This window comes from Bison bison, unplaced genomic scaffold (genome assembly GCF_000754665.1).
Source record: "Bison bison bison isolate TAMUID 2011002044 unplaced genomic scaffold, Bison_UMD1.0 scf7180017864181, whole genome shotgun sequence".
NCBI classification, from domain to species: domain Eukaryota; kingdom Metazoa; phylum Chordata; class Mammalia; order Artiodactyla; family Bovidae; genus Bison; species Bison bison.
The window spans coordinates 3,956,758-3,981,967 of record NW_011494753.1 but is presented as its reverse complement, the minus strand read 5'-3'; the positions used below and the strand labels follow the sequence as shown (position 1 = coordinate 3,981,967).

Genomic DNA, 25,210 nt, shown 5'->3' with positions numbered 1-25,210 from the left:
CGTGTGAAGTGAAAGTGAAAGTGAAATCGCTCAGTCGTGTCCGACTCTTTGCGACCCCATGGACTGTAGCCTACCAGGCTTCTCTGTCCATGGGATTCTCCAGGCAAGAGTACTGGAGTGGGTTGCCATTTCCTTCTCCAGGGGATCTTCCTGACCCAGGGATTGAACTCAGGTCTCCTGCATTCCAGGCAGACGCTTTAACCGCTGAGCTACTTGAATGTGAGATGAGTGCAATTGTGCAGTCGTTTGAGTATTTTTTGGCATTGCCTTTCTTTGGGATTAGAATGAAAACTGACCTTTTCCAGTCCTGCAGCCACTGCTGAGTTTTCCAAATTTGCTGGCATATTGAGTGCAGCGTTTTCACAGAATCATCTTTCAGGAATTGAAATAGCTCAACTGGAATTCTATCACCTCCACTAGCTTTGTTCGTAGTGACGCTTCCTAAGACCCACTTGACTTCACATTACAGGATGTCTAGCTCTAGGTTCTTAAATGGTATCAAAAATTTTTTAAAAAAGTAGATACATGCTGCTTTGTTGTTTAGTTGCTCAGTCATGTCCAACTCTGAGATCTTGTGGACTGTATCCTGCCAGGGTCCTCTGTCCATGGGATTTCTCAGGCAAGAATATTGAAGCAGGTTGACATTTCCTCCTCTAGGGGATCTTCCCAACCCAGGGATCGAACCTGCATCTCCTGCATTAGCAAGTGATTTTTTTTTTTAATCACTGAGCCACCAGGGCAGCCCACATGCTACTTACAAAAGGTTAAAAATAAAGAAATGAAAAATACATGAGGAAAGTGATGATAAAATAATTTACCAGGCGTGGCAATATTAATATCACCTAAAGAACAATTAAAGGCAAAAAGAGAATAAGATAAAGAGAGGATTTTTATAGTGATTAACGAAAGAGCCATTACAAAAAAGATGATAATTTTTATGCATCTTGTAATGTAACTATGTAATGTATTATACTGATTAAAGAAAGAGCCATTACAACAAAGAGAGATGATAACTTTTATGCATCTTGTAACGTAACTATGAAATGTATACACCAAAATAGAGAGAAATCGACAAATCCACAACTGATATGGAGACTAACATCCCTTCTCAGAAAGAGATTAGGCAGACAAAATATAAGATGCCCACACACCTGAAGGAGCTCAATGCAGCCAGGTGACAAATGTGGCCTCTCCAGGCACCAGGCAGGCAGGATAGATGGCTGACATGGACAGCCCTACAAGACCAGGTGTTGAGTGGGGTGCAGAAACTGCCCTCTCAGGGTGGCCACTGTGTAGCCCCAGCTGAGCGTTGCCATAAAGGAACGAGGGCCAGAGGAGCCAGAGCTTCTGATTTTTTTCAAAAGAAGTGGCAAATTCCTATTTTCTACATAAAATCTCTTGATCCATAAATGTTGCCTCTAGTTAAGAAAAACCAACACTGGTGTGGGCCACACAAAACACATCTGCAAACCAAGGGAGCCTGGGGGCACGGGTGCACCTCTGGTCTAATTTGTAGAAACTTGTTCACATAAGCCCGGAGGAAAAGTACTCCTCAAGTACTCGTCACATACCCACTGGAATGCTCATAAGAAACCGAGCATGTCCTAGACCACACAGAGAACTTTACAAATTCAGAAAGGCAGAAATTATACAGAGAACAGTCCCTGATTCCAATAAAGTTAAAAATTAGCAACAAAAGGAGCATCCAAAAAATTCTATATGAAGTTGGAAAAAAACATTTAAATCCCTTATAAATAATTTTTGAGCTACAGGGGAAAAAAATCAAAGCTGAAATTAAAGATTGTTCAGAAATGAATAATAAGAGCACTGTGTAATTAAGCCAGAGATAGGTAATGAGAGGAAAACAAGTAAAATGTTTATTACTTATTAAAGCACATCAAAGCCTGAAAGTAAAGAACAAAACATTCTATTCAAGGAGGTAGGAAAAAATAATAAAAATTTAAAAGCTGGAGGAATTAATAAACAAACAAAAGTAGAAATTCATGAGTTGAAAATAAAAGAACTCAATAAAAAAAATCAGTCTCAGCTGTGGGAGGGAGATGAGGCCGCATCAAGGAGCTTGGGAAGGTGGAGCTGCCTCAGTCCAGGTCCCGGGTGAAACCTGAAACCAGCCAATCCTGGGAGGACGAGGCGAGAGCCAAGGAAGAGCAGTCGGCCTTGGATCACCAGGAGTTGTGTGCTGTGCTGCCTCCACTGGCTCTCCAGAGGGGCAAGGCAAGTGAGCCGGAGTTGTTTAGAAGGAGGTACAGGACCAGTTAGACACCAGGAAGCCAGGGAAGGGGGAGCACATGGGATGCTGACTCAGGCATGGACACTGGTAGGGCGAGGCATGGGGACCAGGTAGGCATCAAGAATGGGGGGACGACAGGGGGGTTGCTGACTCAGGCAAGGACCCTGCCAGGAGGAGACAACAGAATGCTTCCAGACACTGGCACAGGAAGACCCTGAGCTCACCTTCTCTCGTTGATAGTTAATAATCTGCTGCTGCTGCTGCTGCTAAGTCGCTTCAGTCGTGTCCGACTCTGTGCGACCCCATAGATGGCAGCCCACCAGGCTCCCCTGTCCCTGGGTTATATGTTGCTGCTGCTACTGCTGCTAAGTCGCTTCAGTTGTGTCCGACTCTGTGTGACCCCATAGACGGCAGCCCACCAGGCTCACCCGTCCCTGGGATTCTCCAGGCAAGAACACCGGAGTGGGTTGCCATTTCCTTCTCCAATGCATGAAAGTGAAAAGTGAAAGTGAAGTTAGTCGTGTCCGATTCTTCATTACCCCACGGACTGCAGCCTACCAGGCTCCTCCATCCATGGGATTTTCCAGGCAAGAGTACTGGAGTGCAGTGCCATTGCCTTCTCCGACTTAATAATCTAAACTACATATTAATATGAAAAATTGCCCTCTGGAGAGAGACCCAAGAGCTAGCTGCAGCTACTCAACAATGGCTAAAAAGGCCACCTCAAGGCAGGTAGGAGACGTGGAGACACGGTCTCACCAACACCCTCTCCCCATCCCAACTCCAGGCCTGGAGACCCACAGCCTGGAGGGAGCTCACAAACACATAACTTCCCTCTGAGAAGCCAGAGGTTTGCTGCCCCTTGTCAGGCCCCACCTCGGGGATCTGCACTAGAGAGACAAGCTTCCCAAATGTCTGGCTTTGAAAACCAATGGGGTTCATGCCCCAGGAGACCCCCAGGGCTGGAGGGAATGGAGGGTCAGCTCTTAAAGGCTCCCATGCAAACTCATTCACCCTAGGACCCAGGTGCAGGTAAAGAACCTTGATCACATGTGAAAAGATTCAACTGCAAATCTTAAACAATCTGCCAAAGGAGCTAAAGCCTGTTGGGAGTCTCTCAGGGATGGACGCTGGCAGGTGCCATTTCTGCCCTCTGACTTTCACCTGTTAGCACCCGTCCTCCTGCCCCCCTGTGCTGCTGCTATGGCCCAAAAGAGAAGGCAGGTAAGTGTCAGTCCTCCTGCACTGCTGCCATGGCTGTACCAGAGGCAGCAGACAAGCACCCCTCATCCCACAGTCCCCCAAAGCCAGTGCGCGCATGCAGCCCCCACATGGGGGCTTGAGAGTAGGCTCTGCTGGCCAGAGAGGATTGTGTTTCTGGGGCTAACACATCCAGAACAATCAAACAGATAGCTCAAAAGACAACTAAGAATGAGGACAAGTTTAAATTATAAAATTCATCACCTACACAGGGCCACCCTGTCAAGACTGGGAGACATAGCTGTTTCTCCTAACACATAGACACAAACACAGAGAGTCAAGAAAAATGAGGCAACAGAAGAATTAATTCCAAATGAAAGGACAAGATCAAAAGTCCAAAAAAAGCTGTAATGAAACAAAGTAATTTACCTAATTAAAAGTTCAAAATTATGGTCATAAAAGTGCTCCCCAAACTTGGAGAAGAATGGATAAACACAGTGAGACTTTCAACAAAGACAGTGAATATATAAGAAAGTACCAAACAAGTCACAAAGCCAAAGAACACAATAACTTAACTGAAAAATACCCTTGAGGGATTCAATAGCAGACTAGATGAAGCAGAGAAAGGATCTGTGAGTATGGAGACAGGGCAGTGGAATCCAAACAGAGAAACAAAAGAAAAAAGAATATTTTTACAAAGGAAAGATAGCTTAAGGGACCTATGGGGCAACATCAAGCAGAATAACATTCAAATTAAAGGATACGTAGAAGGAGAAAAGAGAAAAAAGGGGGAAGAAAATTTATCTGAAGAAATAATGTTTGAAAACTTCTTTACCCTGAGGAGGAAGCAGACATTCCTTCAGGAATCCCAGAGAACTCTAAACAAGATGCACCCAAAGAGACCCACCCCAAGACACATTATAATTAAAAATGTCAAAAGTCAAAGATAGAATCTTAAAAACACCAAGAGAAAAACAATGTGTTGTATACAAGGAGACCCCCATGAGACTATCAACAGAAACTTTGCAGGCCAGAAGGGAGTGACATGATATATTTAAAGTGCTAGAAAAAAAAGTTTCCAACCAAGAATACTCTACTGGGTAAGTTTATCATTCAAAAGTGAAGGAGAGATAAAAGAATTCTCCAGACAAGCAAAAGCTAAAGGAGTTAATCAGCACTAAATTGGCCTGATAAGAAATGTTATGTCATGTCCAACTGATCCCATGGACTGTAGCCCGCCAGGCCGTTCTGTCCATGGAATTCTCCAGGCAAGAATACTGGAGTGGGTTCCCATTTCCTCCTCCAGGGCATCATCCCGACCCAGGATCAAACCCGGGTCTCCTGCATTGCAGGCAATTTCTTTACCATCTGAGCCACCAGGGAAGGCCAAGAAATGTTAAAGGGATTTCTTTAAGCTGAAAAGAAATGGAACTATTTGATAATAAGAAAACATCTGAAAGTCAAATTCTCACTGGTAACGTAAAGGAAGTAGATTAATCACTTATAAAGCTAGTATAAAGATGAAAATACAAAAGTAGTAAAAAATAGCTATAGCTATGATAAGGGATACACAAAATAAAAGGATATAAAAAGTGACAGCAAACGCATACATTGTGGCAGTGTGGGGAGTGGGGAGTGAAAATGCAGTTTTAGGATGCACCCGAACTTAACTTGCTATCAACATAAAACAGACTATTATATAGATAGGCTGTTATGAGTCCCCTGGTAATCACAAAGAAAAAACCTGTAGTAGATATACAAAGGTAATGAGAAAGTAATCTAAGCATAACAACACAGAAAGTCATCAAAACAGGGAAGAGAGCAAGATAAGAAGAAGAAGAACTCCAAAACAGGAAACAATGAACAAAATGGCAGTAAGTACATACCTATCAGTAAATACTTTAAATACACTAAATTTTGCAATCAAAAGACATAGTAGTTGGATGGATACACAACAACCAAGAATCAACTATATGCTCCCTGTAAGATCTCACCTCAGATCTAAGGACAAACACTGACTGAAAGTGAAGAGACAGAAAAGGGTGCTTCACACAAAGGGAAATCAAAATAAACCTGGGGTAGCTCTATTGATTTCACTTACATGCATTGGAGAAGGAAATGGCAACCCACTCCAGTGTTCTTGCCTGGAGAATCCCAGGGACGGGGGAGCCTGGTAGGCTGCCGTCTACGGGGTCGCACAGAGTCGGACACGACTGAAGCAACTTAGCAGCTCTATTGATACCAGAGAAAACAGACTTTAAAATAAAGTCTTTAATAAAAGATAAAGATGAGCATCAAGCAATGACAAAGGGGGCAAACTGACAATAAGATGTAACATTTGTAAGTATGAATGTATCCAACATAGGAGCACCTACTTATATAAAGCAAATATTAACAGACCTCAAGTGAGAAATTGACAGCAATACAATTCTAGTAGGGGACTTTAATACCCCACTTACATCAACGGTTAGATCATCCAGATAGAAAATTAATAAGGTAATATCAGACTTAAATGATGTTTAAATGAGGGACCTAATAGACAAATACAGGACAGTCCATCTAAAAACAGCAGAATATACATGCTTATCAAGTGCACTTGGAGCATTCTCCAGGATATATGTTAGGCCACAAAACAAATCTAAATAAAGTTAAAACTGAAGTCATATCAAGTAATGGTATGAAACTAGAAATCAATCACAAGAAGAAAACTGAAAAAATCACAAATATATAGACATTAAACATGGTACTGAACAACCAATGGATCAATGAAGAAATCAAAGGGGAAATTTTTAAATCACTTGAAACAAATATAAATGGAAATACAGCACAACAAAATCTATGGGATGCAGCATAGGCAGTTCTAAGAGAGAAACTTATAGCAATACAGGCTACCTCAAGAAACAAGAAAACGTTCAAATAACAATCTAACTTTATATTTGAAGAAACTACAAAAGCAAGAAATGAAGCTCAAAGTTAGTAAAAAGGGAGAAATAACAAAGATCAGGGTGGAAATAAATGAAATAGAAAAATAACAGAAAAGATCTATAAAACTGGTTCTTTAAAAACATAAACAAAATTGACTGAAGTTTACCTGGACTCACTAAGAAAAAAAAGAAAAGCCTTAAATGAAATCATAAATGAAAAAGGAGGCATTACAACTGATATCAAACAAAGAAACAGAAAATAACAGAAGAGACTACCATGAATAATTATACATAAACAAATTGGCCAATCGAGAGGAAATGGATAACTTCTAGAAACATAAACTTTTCTAAGACTGAATCATGAAGAACTAGAAAACCCTAATAGACCAATCACTATTAGGAAGATTGAATCTGTAATCAAAAAACTCCCAAGAAACAAAAGCCCAGGACCAGATGGCTTCACTGTTTAATCCTAACAAACAGTTGAAGATTTGATACGCACTCTTCTCAAAACTCTTCCAAAAAAACTGAAGAGGAAGGAATGTTCCTAATCTCACGTTATGAGGCCAGCACTACTCTAATACCAAATCTAGACAAGGACATCAAAAAAAGAAAATTATACTGTTCGATATTCCTGACAAACCTGGATATAAAACTCCTCAGTAAAATATTAGGAAACCAAATTCAATAATACATTAAAAGGATCATGCATCTTGACTGAATGGGATTTATTCCAGATACACAAGGATGGCTCAACATCTGCAAATCAGTCAACATGATACAAAACATGAAGGATAAAAATCATATGATGATCTTGACATACCAGAAGAAGCATTTGACAAAATTCCACATTCATTTACAATAAAAACTCTCAACAAAGTAGATACAGAGGGTCCATGACTCAACATAAAAAAGGCCACATACGACAGGCCCACAGCCACCCACACTCAACAGTAACAAGCTGAAAGCTTTTGCTTAAGATCAGGAAGAGGACAAGGATGTCCACTCTTGCAACTTTTATTCAACATAGTACTAGAAGTCCCAGTCACAGCAGCTGGGCAGGAAATAGAAATAAAAGGCATATAAATTTGAAAGGAAGAAGTAAAACTATCACTAGTTCTGGATGATGTAATTTTATATATAGAAAACCATAAAGAGTTCATAAAAAACTGGTAGAACTAATAAATTTAGTAAAGTTTCAGAACACAAAATTAATATACAAATATGTGTTGTATTATATACACTAACAAGCAACTATCAGAAGAGAAACTAAGAATACCATTTATAACTGCATCAAAAAGAATAAAATATCTAGGAATAAATTTAACTAAGGAGGTGAAAGACCTGTACACTGAAAACTTATAAGACATAATGAAAGAAACTGAAAATGAAATAAAGGAAAGACATTTCATGTTCATGGACTAGAATAATTAATATTGTAAAAATATCCATACTACCAAAGCAATCTATAGCAATCTACAGTTTTACTGCAATCCCTATCAGAATTCCAATGGCATTTTTTTCACAGAACTAGGACAAATAATCCTAAAATTTGTATGAAACTGTAAAAACCAAAGCCATCATGACAAGAAAGAATAAAGCTGGAGGTATCATGTGCCCTGACTTGAAACTATATTACAAAGCTCTAGCAATCAAAATAGTATGGAATTGCTAAAAAAAAAAAAAAAAATTAATATATCAACAGAGTGGAACAGCAAGCCCAGAAATAGCTTGCCCAGAAATAGCAAGCCCAAACATATATGGTCAATTAATTCACAACAAAGGAGGCAAGAATATACAACAGAGACAGGACAATCTGTTCAATAAATGGAACTGGGAAAACTGGACAGCCACATGCTGAAGAACAAAACTGGGCAAATATCTCACACCATACACAAAAAATAACTCAAAGTGGATTAAAAACATGAATGTAAAGACCTAAGACTACAAAACTCCTAGAAGAAACATAGCTGGCAAGCTCCTTGCCATCACCCCCGGTAGTATTTTTTTTTAATCTGACTCCAAAGGCAATAGCAACAAAAGTAAAAATAAACAAATGGAACCACATCCAACTCTGTGCAGTGAATAAAATCATCAACAAAATAAAAGGGCAACTTCCTGAATTGGAGAAAACATTTAAAATCATCTATCTATTTGAAAAATGGGAGGAGGATATAAACTGACATTTTTCCAAAAAAACATACAGATGGCCAACAGGCATATGAAAAGACGTTTAACATCACTAAACAGCAGGGAAATGCAAACTAAGGTCACAGTGAGTTATCACCTCACACCTGTCAGAATGGCTATTATGCAAAGGACAAGAAATGACGAGTGCTAGTGAGGATGTGGAGCAAAGGGATTCCTCGGGCACTGTTGTGGGACTGTAAATTGGTGCAGTCACTATGAGAAACAGCATGGCAGTTTCTCAAACACATGTATACCTGTGATGGATTCATTTTGATATTTGGCAAAACTAATACAATTATGTAAAGTTTAAAAATAAAATAAAATTTAAAAAAAAGAAAAAAGAACTACCATATGATCCCCTGAGGAGAGCATGCAACCTACTCCAGAATTCTCGCCTGGAGAATTCCACAAAGGAGCCTGGCAGGCTACAGTCCATGAGGTTGCAAAGAGTCGGACACAACTGAAGTGACTTAGCACACATACATCATATGGTCCAGCTATCCCACTTCTGGATAACATCCAAAAATGAAAACCCTAATTCAAAAAGATACATTAACCATGATGTTCATTGTGGTATAACTTACAATAACCAAGACATGGAAATAACTTAGGAGTCCATTGATGAATAAATGGATAAATAAGATGTGAGGTATATATATATATATATGACACATATGATTACCCATTAAAAAGAAAGAAATCTTGCCATTTGCAACAATATGGATGGACCTTGAAGGTACTGTGCTAAGTGAAATGAGCCAGGTAGAGAAAAGACAAACCCTGTATGCTGAATCTAAAAAAAAAAACCTCACAGATACTACAATCTCCCTGGATCTGTGGGGAATACATTTCAAGACTTGAAGTGAACCTGATACCATGGATAATATGAAACCTGTATCCTACACTTTTTCTTTTATATACGTATTCTTACCTACGACAATATTAACAATTTTAACAAGATTAACAACAATAAGAATAAAAGAGAACAATTATAACAATGCACAGTATAAAACTTTTGTTAAGGTGGTCTGTCTCTCTTGCTCGTTCTCTCTCTCAAAATATCTTATTATACAAACTGAATGCCTTTTCCACCTTAAATAAGCACTCATCATACACTGTGGTCATAACCTTTGCACTATGAGATGCAACAGCAAAAGTACAAATTTTTCCCTCGTGACAGTTTCATGGATAGATTTGTTCTTACCATAGATTTCAATAACTTCAGCATATGAGTTTTTTTCTTCCCTTACTAAGCAAAGAACTTTCACCTTTTCACTTACTGGAACCAATTTATGGACTCTCTTTGGCGTATCCAAATTGCCAGCATTACTATTCTCGGGCTTGGGCCACTATTAAGTAACACAAGCACTGTGTTACTGCGACAGTCCATTTGATAAGTGAGATGACCACTAAGTGCCTAACACAGGGACATACTACACAAAGAAATGATTCATGTCCCAGGCAAGGCAGAACGGGTTGGCTCAAGATTTCATCACACTACTGAGATGGATGTAATTTAAAACTTAGGAATTGTTTATTTCTGGAATTTTCCACTTAGTATTTCAGGCCATAGCTGACTGTGGGTAAATGAAACCACAGAAAGCGAAACCATGGACAACGGGGCCACTACTGCTCAGAAAAGAGACTGGTGGTTCCCAGAGGGAAGGGTGTCTGATGGGGGGTAAATGGGTGAAGGGGACTAAGAGACACAAATTTCTGGGTATAAAGTAGATAAGTTATGGGGATATAACATACAGCATGGTGAATACAGTCAGTAATACTATACTGCAAATATGAAACTACTAAAAAAAATGAATCTCAGAAGTTCTCATGACAAGAAAAATCATTTCATAACCATGTGGGGTGACAGATGGTAACTAGACTTATTATCATTTTGCACTGTATACAAATATCGAACCATTAAGTTGTACATCTGAAACTAGTATAATGTTATACGTCAGCTGAATTTCAATTTTAAAAATCTAGTTCTCTAAAAAACCTGTTCTGTAGGAAATAGCAAATTTTTACCAGTCTGACCAAAGGAAAGGGCAAGATGCCACAAATAAGATTAGGAACAATTTTAACTATAAATATGGAGAATATGTTTGTTAATTATGAAAATACGACATAAAATTTATCTCATATATTTGAAAATCTGGAGATTGATGATTTTCTAGGGAAGCTTAACTACCAAATTCCCTCGAGGACAAACAGAAAGCCTGAACAGACCCAGCCCTTTAAAGAGTCACCATAAATGCTCAGACTGATTAACAAGGTCCACCAACGTTTCAGAGAACAGGCAATATCCACAGTATATGAAATATTTCAGAGTACAGTAAAAGGCAGAAAGCTTCCTAACTCGTTCTATGAAATCAGCATGACTCTTATACCCAGACTGGTGAGGGACATCATAAAAAACAGCTCAATCTATCTTATAAATAAAGATGCAAAATCCATGCATAAAATATTAACAATTGAATGCAGCACAGAACCTGGGTCTCGCATACTGCGAGATTATTCACTGTCTGGGCCACCAGGGAAGCCCAAAAGACTAATAGTCATAATCAAATAAAACGCATCACAAGAATGAAAGGATGAAATTTCCAATGTTAAGAAATGTATTACTGCAATTACTGCATTAAACAGATTAAACAGTAAAGTTGAAAAACAATAAAATCACCTTACTAAATGCTTTCTTAAAAAACATGTAATAAAATTCAACATCTGTCCTGATCAATACTCTTAGAAGTCTAGAAATATGAAAATTTACTTAATTTAATCAAGAGTTAACAGGAGGAAAGCTATAGAAGGCGCCCACAAATGGTGTTAACACTAGGAACATTCCTGTATGCATCAGAAACAAACAACAAAACCTATAAACAATTATTATTCATCGGAAGTTCTGATACACTGAAATAAGACATAGGAAAGAAATGACAGTTATTGAGGAGATAAAGTGTTAACTATTACAGAGAGAAAAACCATCATTTATAGACAGCTTTTATTTATGCCTGTCTAGAAAAGCCAAGAGAATAAAAAATAATAGCACCAATATAGTTCATTAAGGTGGCAAGATTTAACAAATTGACACACAAAAATCAATAGCTTTTCTATATTCATTTCAATAATAACCAATTAGCAATGCAATTAAAAAAAATCAACCTAGATATGAACCTAACAAGAAATGCATAGAATCAAAATGAGGACTATGATAAAACTATTTTAAATGATGTCAAAGAAGACCTGAATAAATAAAAACATACCATGTTTCTGGGTGGGAAGACTCATTATTGTAAAGTTGCCAATTCTCCCCCAATAAATCTATAATTTCCATGTAATCCCAATCAAAATCCCAACAGGATTTTTTATGACACTTGGTAAGTGGATTCTCAAGTTCATCTGAAAGAGAAAATGTGTAAGAATAGCCAAGAGATTTTAAAAAAAACTTTAAGAAAAAATATATCCTAAAAAAAAAATCCTCTCAAACTATAATTTAAAATGAAATATTATTTAGGGATTAAAAACAAATAGACTAATGAAACATGATGAAGGATCCAATATACATTGGAAATTTAGTATATGATAAGGGTGGCATGCAGAGATCACTAAACATTAATACTGGAGAAAAGTAAAGTCAGAGTTCTCCACAACATTCACAAAAATATACTGTACATGGATTAAAAAGCTTAACAGAAAAGACAAAACCATGAAGGTTTCAAGATGAACTATTCTGAAGTGAAATTTCTAGACAAAATATAAAACAAATTTATTATCTTGGGTTTTCTAAGCAAAGTCCAAAACCCAAGAGTTGAAAGGGAAGATTACAAATACATCATAAAATTTTTAAACAGATTTTAACTGAAACATTACATACAAAAAACGGTAAAAGTCATCAATGTATAGCTCCACAACTTTAAAAAAATTAAAAAGTGTCTAAAATGAAAGTTTGGGACTTTCAGTTAAACAAGCAGAAGTGATCCACTCTCCTCTCTGAAAACAAAAAAGATGACACCTGCCTTCATGATTCCCAAGGGTACGTAATTCCTCACAAAGTACTGATGCTCTCGGGGGCCATAAGACTGGTACATGTGGCTGGGGGAGTCTGTTTCTTTGCCACTGCACTGCTTTTACAGCCAAGATGAAAATCCATCTAAATGTCCATTATTTCAGAAAACAGTGATGTTTGACCAGGAATCAGACAGACACATCAGCTTTCCAAGAACAGGCAGTTTCTGTGGCCTGATTTGTTGTAGGAGAAAAAGTGATCATCAGCACTGCCGCATTCCTGCTGAGTCAGCATGTGATGAATGGATGTTACTTCCCTGGTGAGCGGAGGGGCCACTAAGAGGCACTGGACTGGCAGGTCCACAGTGCCTCCAGCCCAGCTAATGCCCCACTTCTCTTCCTTTCTGTTTTAGCATCTTAGCAGCCTAGGAAGAAAGACCTTGGTCTTCTCCAGCCAGTCACTAATTAAAACCAGAAAGTGACTAGCCTGACACCTCTGCAACAATGCTGTAAAAACATAAGGGAAAAGGGAACATGACAAGGGAAGAAGATGATGAAAAGTATAAGCAAGCATTGTTCCATCATATCCAAAATTTAAAGAAAACATGATTTCTCCATGAAGCAAGGGGTCAAAGAGACACAAGAATTCAATGAAGAGAAAACAAGACAAAAGAAAGAAGACCAAAGTGTGTTACCCTGAGGAAAGACACAGATGGAGACAGCTCAACACCTTCAGAAATGAAAGCCACACTAGAAAAAGTGTGGGAAAAGAAGGCACTAGTTAAACAGTCAGACATAGAAGAGCTGGATAAAAACTGAGGAAAATAAAACAGAAAAGAATTAAGTTAAATATGAACAGAAAGAGATATAGAAACTAGGAAATAGAGATCTGATACACATGTAAGTGGTTCACAAGAAGCATAAAACTGAACATATATAGCTAAAAATATTCAAAAATCATAACAGAAGAAAATTTGCCTAAAATTGAAAACACTCAGATCTTTTTGAGGATGCTGCATCCCTGGAACAGCTGCTGCAGAAGCCTCAGCCAGAGGTAGCCACAGGGGCTGGACTTCCAGAGTAAAGAAGGCTCACCCACCCTGAGCACTCACTGGAGGGACTGTGCTGAGGCTGGGACTCCAATACTTTGGCAACCTCATGCAAAGAGCTGACTCACTGGAAAAGACCCTGATGCTGGAAAGATTGAGGACAGAAGGAGAAGGGGACGACAGAGGATGAGATGGTTGGATGGCATCATTGACTCAGTGGACATGAGTTTGAGCAAACTCTAGGAGACGGACAGAGAAGCCTGGCGTGCTGCAGTCCATGGGGTCACAAGGAGTTCGACATGACTTAGCGACTGAAGAGCAACAGTAATCCAAGCCCCAAAGTCAAGTCACCTACAAGGAGAAGGATTTAGGCTGACTTCAAACTTTCCCAAGCAACAGTGGATCCAGAAGACAAGCAGGTGATGTTTATCAAGTTCCATAAGGCTGTATACATTAAAGGTATAACTCAGGTGCAAAGGCCACCTTCAGAACTTCCCAAAGATGAAAGAAAACAGCACCTGTTAGCCTTTCTTGAAAAAGTTGTGTGTGTGCTAAGTTGTTTTGGTCATGTCCAACCCTTTGTGACCCTATGGACTGTAGCCCACCAGGCTCCTCTGTCCATGGGATTCTCCAGGCAAGACTACGGGAGGGGGCTGCTATGCCCTCCTCCAGCTTGAAAAAGTTAATGGGTGGCAAAGTCCAGTGAATTAAGAGATGAATCAAATTAGATTACTCAGGAGTGAAAAGGTGTACTGAAAATGATGGTGGGGACCCAAGACTAAAAAACTATGAGAATCATAATGACAGGTGACTAATACTGAACCTTGACAATGTAAAAACAATATTTAAAAAAAGAACTAAAATTGAAGTGTGGGGTGAAGTGAGAACAAGCTGAAATGAATGTTAATTACTCAGTATGGGAAATATATGTAACAACAAAAAATTAACTCTGGCATCTTTAAAGGCTGTCACAATCTTGGGACTTTTTTTTTTTTTAATAAAAGAGAGATATTTGAGAAAATATGTCATTTCTTCACATAAGGAAATATTTATGTGAAGTTCAGCAATTTCTCTCCCTTTAGCTGATTTCTTTTTCTTCTATTCAATGCACATAAATCAAATAAAGCAAGCATAAAGTTAAACACTAAACAAACACAATTAAACATAAAATTAAATCTAAAGTTCAGGAATATTAAGTTTTACTTAGTTTCTCTCGTATTAAGTTTGCATAAAATTAAACTTAGTATATTTTACTAAATACAAGTACAGATCTTTCTTGACTTATGATAGGGTTACATTCTCGTAAAATATTCTCAACTTAGGACAGATTTAAGTAAAAAATGCATTTAATATACCTACCCAACAAACATCATAGCTTACCCAGCCTCCCTTGAACATTTTCAGAACACTCACATTAGCCTACAAATCACCTACGGGCAAATCACCTACGGCAAAGCTTACTTTATAATAAAGCATCGAATATCTTCTGTAATTTACTGAATACTGTACCGAAAATGAAGACACAACTGTTGTACACGCGTCAGCTGTTTACCCTTGTGGCTCTGTGACTGACTAGAAGCCGAGGCTCCCACTGCCCAGCACCATGAGAGAATTCCATATGGAATATTGCTAGCTCCAAAAAAGAGCAAAATTCAAAACTCAAACTAGGGTTTCTACTTTGATGTATCACTTTCACATCATGGTTAAGTTGAAAAATCTTAAGTCACACCATCATGTCTAAGGAACCATCTGCATGGTACAATCAAAAGTTAAAAAAACAAAAACAAAAACAATATTGTCCATCCATCCATCCATTCATCCATCTATCCACACTTAGTAAATATGGTTTAAAGGGTTAGTGTCAGCCACTAAGTTGTGTCTGACTCTTTGTGATGCCATGCACTCTAAACCGCCATGCTTCTCTGCTCATGGGATTCTCCAGGCAAGAATACTGGAGTGGATTGTCATTTCCTTCTCAGGGGATCTTCCTGACCCAGGGATCAAACCCAGGTCTCCTGCATTGCATTTTGTAAAAGAGTAGAGGCTAAGAGCTGGCTGGCCCTCATCTGTGAAATGAGGACAAAAGCAGCATCAATGACAGAGTGCTCTGTAGAGATTATGTAAGACACATAAGACACTTCAGACACCTCATCACACAGACAGACACCTCATCAGTGCCTACGATGTAGACAGAACTCTGTAAGTACTGGTTATTTCTGTTTTCACCAGGTTCCAGATGATATTTTACCTTCCTTGTCCTCCTCTGCAATTTGATAAAGCATTACATACATTGTGGAGTTATTTCGACTTGTTAACAAGCAAGCATATTATTTTAAAGACATAATTTGGACAGTGCCACTTTTTATTCCATTTATTTTCCTGTGATAAAACATGTAAGAAACATGCAATTCTACAAAGAAAGTTGGTAGAAAAAAATTACTCCATTTGTATAAATATATAGTACACTTTTAGGAGCCCATCTGTAGTGATTTTAAACCATATCCACAATTCTTTGACACTTTTTCATTCAACAGATGCAGCCTAATGTCTCTCCTCTTGAGTATATGTTGGGATCATTTCTAAAGAACAGAGTGTGACTGAACTGACTGTGTGTGACGTCTAAGACCATATCATAAAAAGCACTGCTGCTTCCTGCTGGTTCTCTGAATCACCTGCAGTGAGAGAAGCTAGGTACCATGCCACAGGCACTCTGGTAACCCCACGGAGAGTACACATGAAGAGGAAGCTAGGCCTCCTGCCAACGGTCAGGAGGGGATGGAGGACTCTAGCCAACAACCAAATAAGTGACCTGTCCTGAAAGTGGATACTCCAGCCACCAGCAAGCCCTCAGATGACAATCACAGCCAACCTCATGAATGACCCTCAGCTGGAATCACTTAGTTAATCCACTGTCTGTGCTAGATCACAAATGTTTGCTGGAGTAACTACCATGCAGCAATGTGCTGTGTTGTGCTTAGTCACTCAGTCGTGTCTGACTCTTTGTGACCCCATGGAGCCTGCCAAGCTCCTCTGTTCATGGGGATTCTCCAGGCAATAACACTGGAATGTGTTGCCATGCCCTCCTCCAGGAATCTTCCCAACCCAGGGATTGAACCCAGGTCTCCTGCATTGCAGGTGGATTCTTTACCATCTGAGCCACCAGAACATACACCATCTATTTGGTAAAGAAATAGAAACTACAAGTGTTAGTTCCAATAAAGGCAGAGTAGCTTCTATTACACTAACTCTTTTAAAAATAATAATTATAAACTCTGGACTAAAGACTTAAGAAAACAAAAACTTTTTAAGGGCATTGGAAAGCAACCAGAAGGCAGAAGCAGGTGATTCAGTTCTTAAAAGAGCAACCATACCAGGTATGATGCAGGTTCATAACATTTTTCCTCTGAGGGCACTCCTCATGTCTTTTAATACAGAGAAGCTAGAACTCAATCAGGAAAATGCAATCTTATTCTGCTGGGGAGCTGTGGGATTGAGTCTGGAACTGTTAGAGAAGCTGGAAATTGAGAGAAATCCTAGAAAGCAGAGAGCTAGAGAAGAAGACATACATAAACTTCCCTCAGATATTCCGCTAAGCCCTGCATGGAGCACATCTGGGCAAGTCTCTAAGAAGCCCAGGTAGAGAGGAATGGGGGAGGCTGAATGAGTGAGCAGATACTCCAGTGGGCTGCCACTGCAGGGGCACTGCGGTCAACTTGGAGCTTGAACCTTGGCAACTTAGACATGCTGGTTAAACGCTTCAGTGTTTCCACTGAAATACTAAAAGAGTCACACTATCCTTAGCGACTGAACAACATCTAAGAGTAAAGACTGTTCTTGAGCTAAAGGATTTCCTCTAAGGCGAAGGGCAAATCAGAACAGATGAGTCATTACAAAATGAAAAATTGAACTGACAGCAAGAACAACACTCAATTGTATTCAGGGATAACAGAATCAAGAGTCCCTACAATATAATGGAACAATGTCCAGTGTACAATAAAAAATTACTAGACATGTGCAAAGAAACAGGAGTATGTTGCACACTATAAAAAGAAAAATCAATGATTAGAAACATACCCACATTCCCAGTTTATCCCTCATTTCCCTTTGGTAACCAGAAGCTTGTCTGTGGCTGTCTGTGAGTCTGTTTCTGTTTTGCAAGTAAGTTCAAGCGTATCACTGTTTTATAAACTCCACATAAAGTGATATCATATACTTGTTTTTGTTTGACCTAAATTTGGGAATAACAGATACATATTATATATGAAACAGATAAATAACAAGGACCTACTATACAACACTATCTTCAATATTTTGTAATAATCTATAATGGAAAAAATCTGAAGATATATGTATATATATTATATATATGAACCACTTTGATGTCCACCTGAAACACTGTAAATCAACTACACTTCAATTTAAAAAATAGAAACATATCATATATGACCAAGCTATTGGAATCAGTACAAAAGACTGTAAAAAAAAACTCATAAATATTTTAAAGAATCCAAAATAAAATATAAGTATAATGGATGATGAGAAAGAGAATGTCAGAAAAGATTTGGAAATAGTGAAAAAATAGCCACATGGACATCAAAGAACAGAAAAGCACAATATTTGAATAGGAAAGAAAAAGGAAAAAAATCATTGGGTGGAAATAACAATGGATTGAACACAACAAAAGAGAGGATTGGTGAACTTGAAGAAAATAGTGCAAAAGAAATTATCAAATCTGAAGCACACACACACAAAAAAAGATTTAAAAAATGAATACAGCTTTAACCTGTGAGATATATCAAGCAATGTAACAGCTATAACTGGTGCCCAAAGAGAAGAGAGAGAAAACAGGACTGCAAAAAATATTTAAAGAAACATTGACAGAAATTTTTCCAAACTTCATTTAGAAAAAGAAAGAATAAACAAACAACCCACTAAGAAGCATAGCAAATCCCAAGGTGGATAACTATGAAAGAAATTACACCAAGGGCCATCAGAGTCATCATAGACAAAGCATAGAGAGGAAAAAATACTAAATAAATAAAAGTAAATAATGAAATATTTACTAAATATTTCAGTTCAGTTCAGTCGCTCAGTTGTGTTCGACTCTTTGCGACCCCATGAATCACAGCACGCCAGGTCTCCCTGTCCATCACCAACTCCAGGAGTTCACTCAGACTCACGTCCATTGAGTCAGTGATGCCATCCAGCCATCTCATCCTCCGTCGTCCTTCTCCTCCTGCCCCCAATCCCTCCCAGCATCAGAGTCTTTTCCAATGAGTCAACTCTTCGCATGAGGTGGCTAAATAAAAGTAGCCAAAGAAACAACTCACATTACATACAGAGGAACAACAATAAGGATGACAACCAACTCATCATCAGAAACAATGAATGCCAGTGACAATGGAAGAGCATCTTTAAAGGGCTGAGAGAGAACCATGTCACCCCAGGATTCACCAAAACTTCTTTCAAAGAAGATGAGATGATTTCTCACCAGCATACCTACACTTCAAGAAATACTAAAGCAGTAAAAGAAATTCTCAGGCTGGAGAAAAACTGAAACCAGACAGAAGGAATCTGAAGCTAGAAAATATGGAAGGGTAAACATGTAGGTAAGTATACTTCTTTTCACAAGCCAACTGTTTACAGCAAGAATAAACAGTGGGTTTATAAAATATGAAAACATAAAAACAACAGCATAAAAGGTGAAACTAAGTGTGAACTCAAGTAATGTTTTAGGTTCATATATTATACATGAAGTTGTATAATATTAACTCCATGTAGATTGGAATTAAGTTAGGATATACACTTTAATCTCTTGAACAACTTTAGAAACAGAAAAGATATAAAAAGGTAGAGCTCGTGGAAACATCAGAATGTCTCAGAGAAGTTCCCTGCTTTGTGCCAGCACGTGGAGAGGGAGGTTGTGTTAGGGTGCCTGAAGGCTGCCTGTCCAGGTGGGCTTGGAGGGAGGGTCAGGAAGAGGGTGGAGAGGCTGATGCTGTGTGCAGCAGCTCTGGAGACGCGGCTGTCATAGGTTCCCTGGGTCAATGCCAATACCCCCACCCATTCTCCATGGCAACCCCACCCATGTTCACAGAGAGTTTACACCCATTGTCCCAGGACACAGAGGCAGTGGGTGGTGGGAATTCAACTGGTACCCAGATCAGTCAGGGAGAATTTTCATGGGTCTTCACTCATCAAAGGCTCCAGGGAGACCTTACACATCTCAACATAAAAGAACTGTCCATGATGGAGTGAGATCAGGTGACAGTCCTCTGATCTGTTCTCTGCAGGACATGCTCTTGGTGGCTAATGATGTCACAGACTGACAAGTCCCAGACACTTCAAAGGTTTCCAGGGACAGGGCAGGTAGAGAGTCCTCAGTAACTGAAAACTGGGGAGCCTTTTCTCAAAACTCAAGAAACTCCCCAAGGACTGAGTGACCCATAGAACCCCTGGCCCAACCTCCCCACCCTTCACTGCTCATCACAGAGCTGAAGGAGCTACGGCCCCTTCATAAAGGAAAAGCAGCCGAGAAGGCCATGCCATGGGAAGGAGGCACCCAGCACAGCCACTGGCGTGCACATGAGCACTTTCAAATTGAGGGCCAGAGCCACAGGTGAGCACGCAGTGCCCCGAGGCCAAGTGGATGGTTGGGGACCGTTCAGGCCTGGCACACACCTGCTCAGTGCCAGTTCAGCCGCATGCACCTACAAGACACTGCAGAGGACATGCTGAATGACCCTCTGCCATTCTGAAATGACCAACTGCCAGGCTTGGGCGGGGAAGGCGAGACGAAGTTGCGTGACTCTCTGCTCTTAAAGCCCCATGCTGACAAGAGAAGCCTGACTCTCCAATGGAGAAAATAAACAACAGAGCCAGAGATATCCTGGGTCAGGTAGTGTTCCCTACAGGGCCCTGGAAGGCTGACCCCCTGGAGAACAAGGCGGGAGCATCCAGCTTCGAGAGCCTCCACGGAAGCACATTGGGGCGTGGGCAACTGTAAGTCATGGGTGGACTGACCCAAAAGGGAGGCAGGGAGGCTTTTGGGGTGATGTGAATGCTACAAGTCCACCAAGACAAACAGGGGAGACCAGGCAAGTCTGCGGGTCACTGTGACAAATGTTCTCTGGCTAAAGCTGAGGGGCAGGTACAGTGGGCCAGGAGGCTACAGCAAGAGTTGGGGCCAAGGTTAGGCTTCCTCTCAGGTGAAAACCATAAATTCTGCTGGGAGAGTGATTGGCAAGCCTGGGAAGGCCAGCAGCAGGACCCAGCAGCTTCACGGAGCAGTCAGCTTGACAGCGGTGACTCAGGGGCCAGACACTAGCACCCACGGAGGCTTTACAGGCCCCCGGCAGTGTGAGGTGAGGCCCAGGATCCGACTCGGTCTAATGCCATGGGGAGTGCAGCTGCCCAGACCTGCAGGGGACTGCACCCTGCACCCAGGACAGCCTGAGCCCCTCGGCAGTGCACTTGGGCCTCACCTCCAATCTTGGCATTGTATGCAACCCCTACAATGCAGTAGGAGTTGTTGGCGGAGGCGGCGACTTCTCCTGCACAGCGAGTGCCATGTCTGCGGGAAGGAGAGAAGGCAATCAGGACCCTAAGCTGGGGATGCTGAGGTCCTCCCTCAATCCTCCCCATAACTGCTGGGCCATCCGTGCACCCCCGTGGCAGGACCCTCCTGTGAGAAGAGCCATTGTCCCTAAGCTGGGGGACACTGAGGCCGTCCCCCATTTCTCCCCATCAATGCTGGGCCATCCATGTGCCCCACAGGCTGCCCTGCAGATGTGATGCACCTGTATCAGATTTGGGCTCTGCTGGGCACCCACGGCCTCCTCATCCCACCCCCAGGCTCTGCATCCCCCTGACTAACAGCACAGTGCAGATGCTGGCCTGGCTGCAGAGATGAAATAAGAACAAACAAAGGCTTAGGTTCTGTCCCCTGAGCCCTCTCCCTACCCTGTGCTCACCCTGGGCAGACCCCTCCCCCCACACACCTCTCCACAGCCATTCCAGCAGAGGGCAAGGAGGACGGCTGGACATGGAACACTCAACAGCAGTAGGTGGAATAGGAAGAGGTGACCTGAGGTCAGCACTCTCCTCAGTAATGACCCCACTCTGCCACCTACAGCAGGCACATCTCTGAGAAGGCCCTTCAGAGGTGAGAATCACTGATTTGGAATCAAAACCACCTTTAAAGCCAGTCCTGAGCCCAAGGGTCAGCCCCCGGGGCAGCCCTCCCTCCGTCCACACTCTGGACCATGTGTGCCTGCAGCTGGGGCTGTCCCTGAGTCATGGGCCCAGGGTCCCACTCGGGACTCACCACGCCGCATCTGGGTGGTCCCTCCCTGCCCGCTGCACCCCTGCAGCCCCAGCGTGGTGGCCATGGAGTGGGTAGGGCACCTGGGAGGTGAGGCCAGGCCTTCACAGGTGCTGGGAGCACTGCGGCCAGCCCACTAACTGCCTCCACTGGCTGAGCCTTCCTGCGGGGCTCCGCTGGGGCACCGGGACTCCAACCTCAGCATCAAATGGACTGAAACAGGGAACGCTGAGGAGAACACACCTTGAAGGCCTCGTGTCGGCAGGGGAAAGAAAGAAAGGGCTTCCACCATCCTCTAAACACGTTTGGAAGAAGGGGAAGAGCCAATGCACAGGGCCAGCTGATGGAGGAAGGTCTGGCCGGACACTGGACAGGAGCGCCCAGGCAGGTTTGGGAAACTAGACATCACCCCCAGGGCTGCTACCAATGGTGCCAAGTCCCCCAGTCTCTCCAGACCACCCCCACTCCCCCTATCACAAGTCTCAATGACCGAACAGTAACGGTGTGTCCCTCACCCATCATCTCACCCCCGCGCCCAGCCCTCGGAGGAGGAAGCATCAGGACACAAGGCATCTCTAAGACACCGAGACTCAGCAAGGTCACCCCACTTGCACAGAGCCACACAGCCAGCCCCAGCATCACTTGGGCCTCCACCACTGCCCTTGTGAGGTCAAAGACAGGGTCAAGAAGGCTTGGGTGCTGACTGAGTGGTCTGAGAGAACACGTTGTGATCTGGACAAAGCTGGCTGTGCAGACCATGAGATATTCCGACAATGTTGCAAACAGGAATAATGCTGGCCCAACACCCACTGCAGCTGACCAGCAGAGTGACAGCCCACAGGAAGGGGCCAAACCCACTGAGCCTGCGAGCCTGGAAGGCGGTGTGGGGTTTGCTCCTGGTGGTCAGCCCCAGACCCCACCAGGAGGCAGAGAGCTGCCCCCGGCCCATCTCCAGCCTAGGGTCCCCATGTGAGCTGGCTCCACCATCTGTGGGGACAGCAACAGAGAAGGAAGCAGGTAGGGGTCAGGCAGGTGACCCAGGACGTACTTATTCTCGTTGCTGGCATCGTACCGCGGAGACGGATCGTAATCGTTGCCATTGACGTCATAGCTCGCGTAGGAATCCTAAAAAATGAAACCTTGGTGACCAAAGAGAAGTGGCCCAGTGTATCACAACTCTGTTTATAACTGGTTTTAGGCCTCGACTGCAAACAGAAACAAGCCGGGCACTCTCTTACTGTAACAACAATTATACATATATATAATTATGTGGTGAATACACATAAAATTTACCACCCTAACCATTTTTACAGCTCAATGGTGCTAAGTACATCCACAAGTTGTGTGGCTGCCAGCACCATCCATCCACAGGATTCATCTTGCAAAACTCTGCACCTCTTAAACACTAACTCCTAACTCCCTCCTGAGCCCCTGGCAGCCACCGTCTGCTTTCCATCTCTATGAATGCAACTACTCCAGGGACCTCACCTACATGAGATCATGTAACAGAGAAGGATTAGCAGGCAGCCATTACTCTGCTCCCTGTTACTAGGCAACAGGGCTCCTCAGCCACTACTCTGGTGCCTCAATGGGCCCGGCCCCACAAGCAGCCGACTGTCAATGAGTGACCATTATTTGTGCTGCTCAGCTATTGGTCAGTGCTACAGTGGGCCCTGACCACTAGCACCTGACACCAAGGAACCACTGTGGCAGTGACTGAGTCAAGGGTCAGTGGCGTGGTGGTCATCAGGTGGAGAGTGAGGTAAGAGGCAGATTCAGGCCTTCTCCTGGAGGCCCCGCAGCTTACCCAGCCTTCAGTGAGCTGGAGGCCCAGGAAGCAGACTGGAGACTATGGCCCTCAGAGCCCTTGCCAAGGCCACCCACTAACTTTACCCCAGGCCTTGAAGCAGCCGTGAACCTCTCCCCCATCCCTGTCTCTGCGACCTAACTAGCAGTGCCCATCTGTTTGGGTCACAGTCTGTCTCTGTGACTGGTCTCCCCATTTGGGTGGCCTAAGCAGCCTGAGGATCAGTGGGTTGGATGCCTGGCTCCCTCATGGCCCTGAGGGAGTTGCCAACTGAGACCTGTCTCCTCTGAGCTAGGACTGGGACCTTGAAGGGTGAAAGCTGTGCCTTGGGACCTTGCTTTCTTGACAGGACAGAGAATAACATTCATCTGGTAGAGATTTACAGGAACACCATTACCTGACCCCCTGACCTCAGGAACAAAGGATCTGACACACAGAAGTCTGCAACAACCAAGCTTGGCCCTCCCTCACCTTTTGCTTTTAAAGGGCCTCGCTGAAAGCTTTCAGTAACTTTGGGGTTCTTAGGGCATGAGCCACCCATCTGCTTGTATGAACCTATAATAAACTTTTCTCTGCGCCAAAGTCTAATGTTTAGTATATGATGGGCCTCACTGTGTGTTGGGCACACAGACTTGCGATTTCAGTAACAATCAGTGTGTGTCGTTTCGTGACCCAGGTACTGTCTTCACGGTTCATCCATGCGTTAGCTATGCCTCATAATTCCCTTCATCTTATATTTTTAATATGTATGTTTTTGCTTTATATATTACCTGTATAATCTCCTATCTTCCTTTAAGACATGTTGTAAAAGCTCTCCTGATTGTTGACTTCAAAACTGTCATCCTTCGCAAACTAGTATATATAGGGTAGATAAATAACAAGGTCCTACTACACAGCACAGGGAACTATATTGAATATCCTGTGATAAACCGTAACAGAAAAGATGTTTTACACATATATAGCTGAGTCACTTTGCCAGACAGCAAAAATTAATACATTATAAATCAACTTTACTTTAATAAATGTTTTAAGAAGATAAAATTAAAAAACTGACATCGTTAAGGGGGCATAACCATCTACCCAACCAGCATGAGATGACTGATGTAACCGAGGCACCCAAGTGCCTTAGAATCTCGAAGGCAGTTCTCAAAAGTTACCACATGCCAGGTTCTTTTCTCTGCACCACTGGAGGAGTAACAGGCAGAAGGTCCCTACACACAACCATCACACACACACACACAACCCCCACACACGCCGATCTGAAGGTAAACAGGCACACAGACATGTGTGCAGAGGGGACACCCCACACACACACCCAAGCACACACATTTGAGCCCCTCAGGGCCCCAGCAGTGCCCGGGAACCCTCTCAAACACCCCTGGCTCTGGGCAGCTGGGCTCACCAGCACTGCCAGCTCGGTTTCCGTACTGTAACATAATGGGGCAGGGCGGGGGGGCTTAA

The 25,210-nt window shown here is 42.1% G+C and overlaps 1 protein-coding gene across 1 annotated transcript in view; it reads right to left on the bottom strand.

Moving 5' to 3' along the window:
• Nucleotides 1-25,210, bottom strand: part of PCSK6 (proprotein convertase subtilisin/kexin type 6) — a 179,333-nt gene that overhangs the window by 80,490 nt on the left and 73,633 nt on the right. The window contains exons 7-8 of the mRNA XM_010843399.1: nucleotides 22,991-23,067; nucleotides 21,104-21,192 (exon numbers count right to left, since the gene is read on the bottom strand). Coding sequence (XP_010841701.1) covers nucleotides 21,104-21,192; nucleotides 22,991-23,067 — 166 coding nt within the window. The remainder of the gene's footprint in view (nucleotides 1-21,103; nucleotides 21,193-22,990; nucleotides 23,068-25,210) is intronic.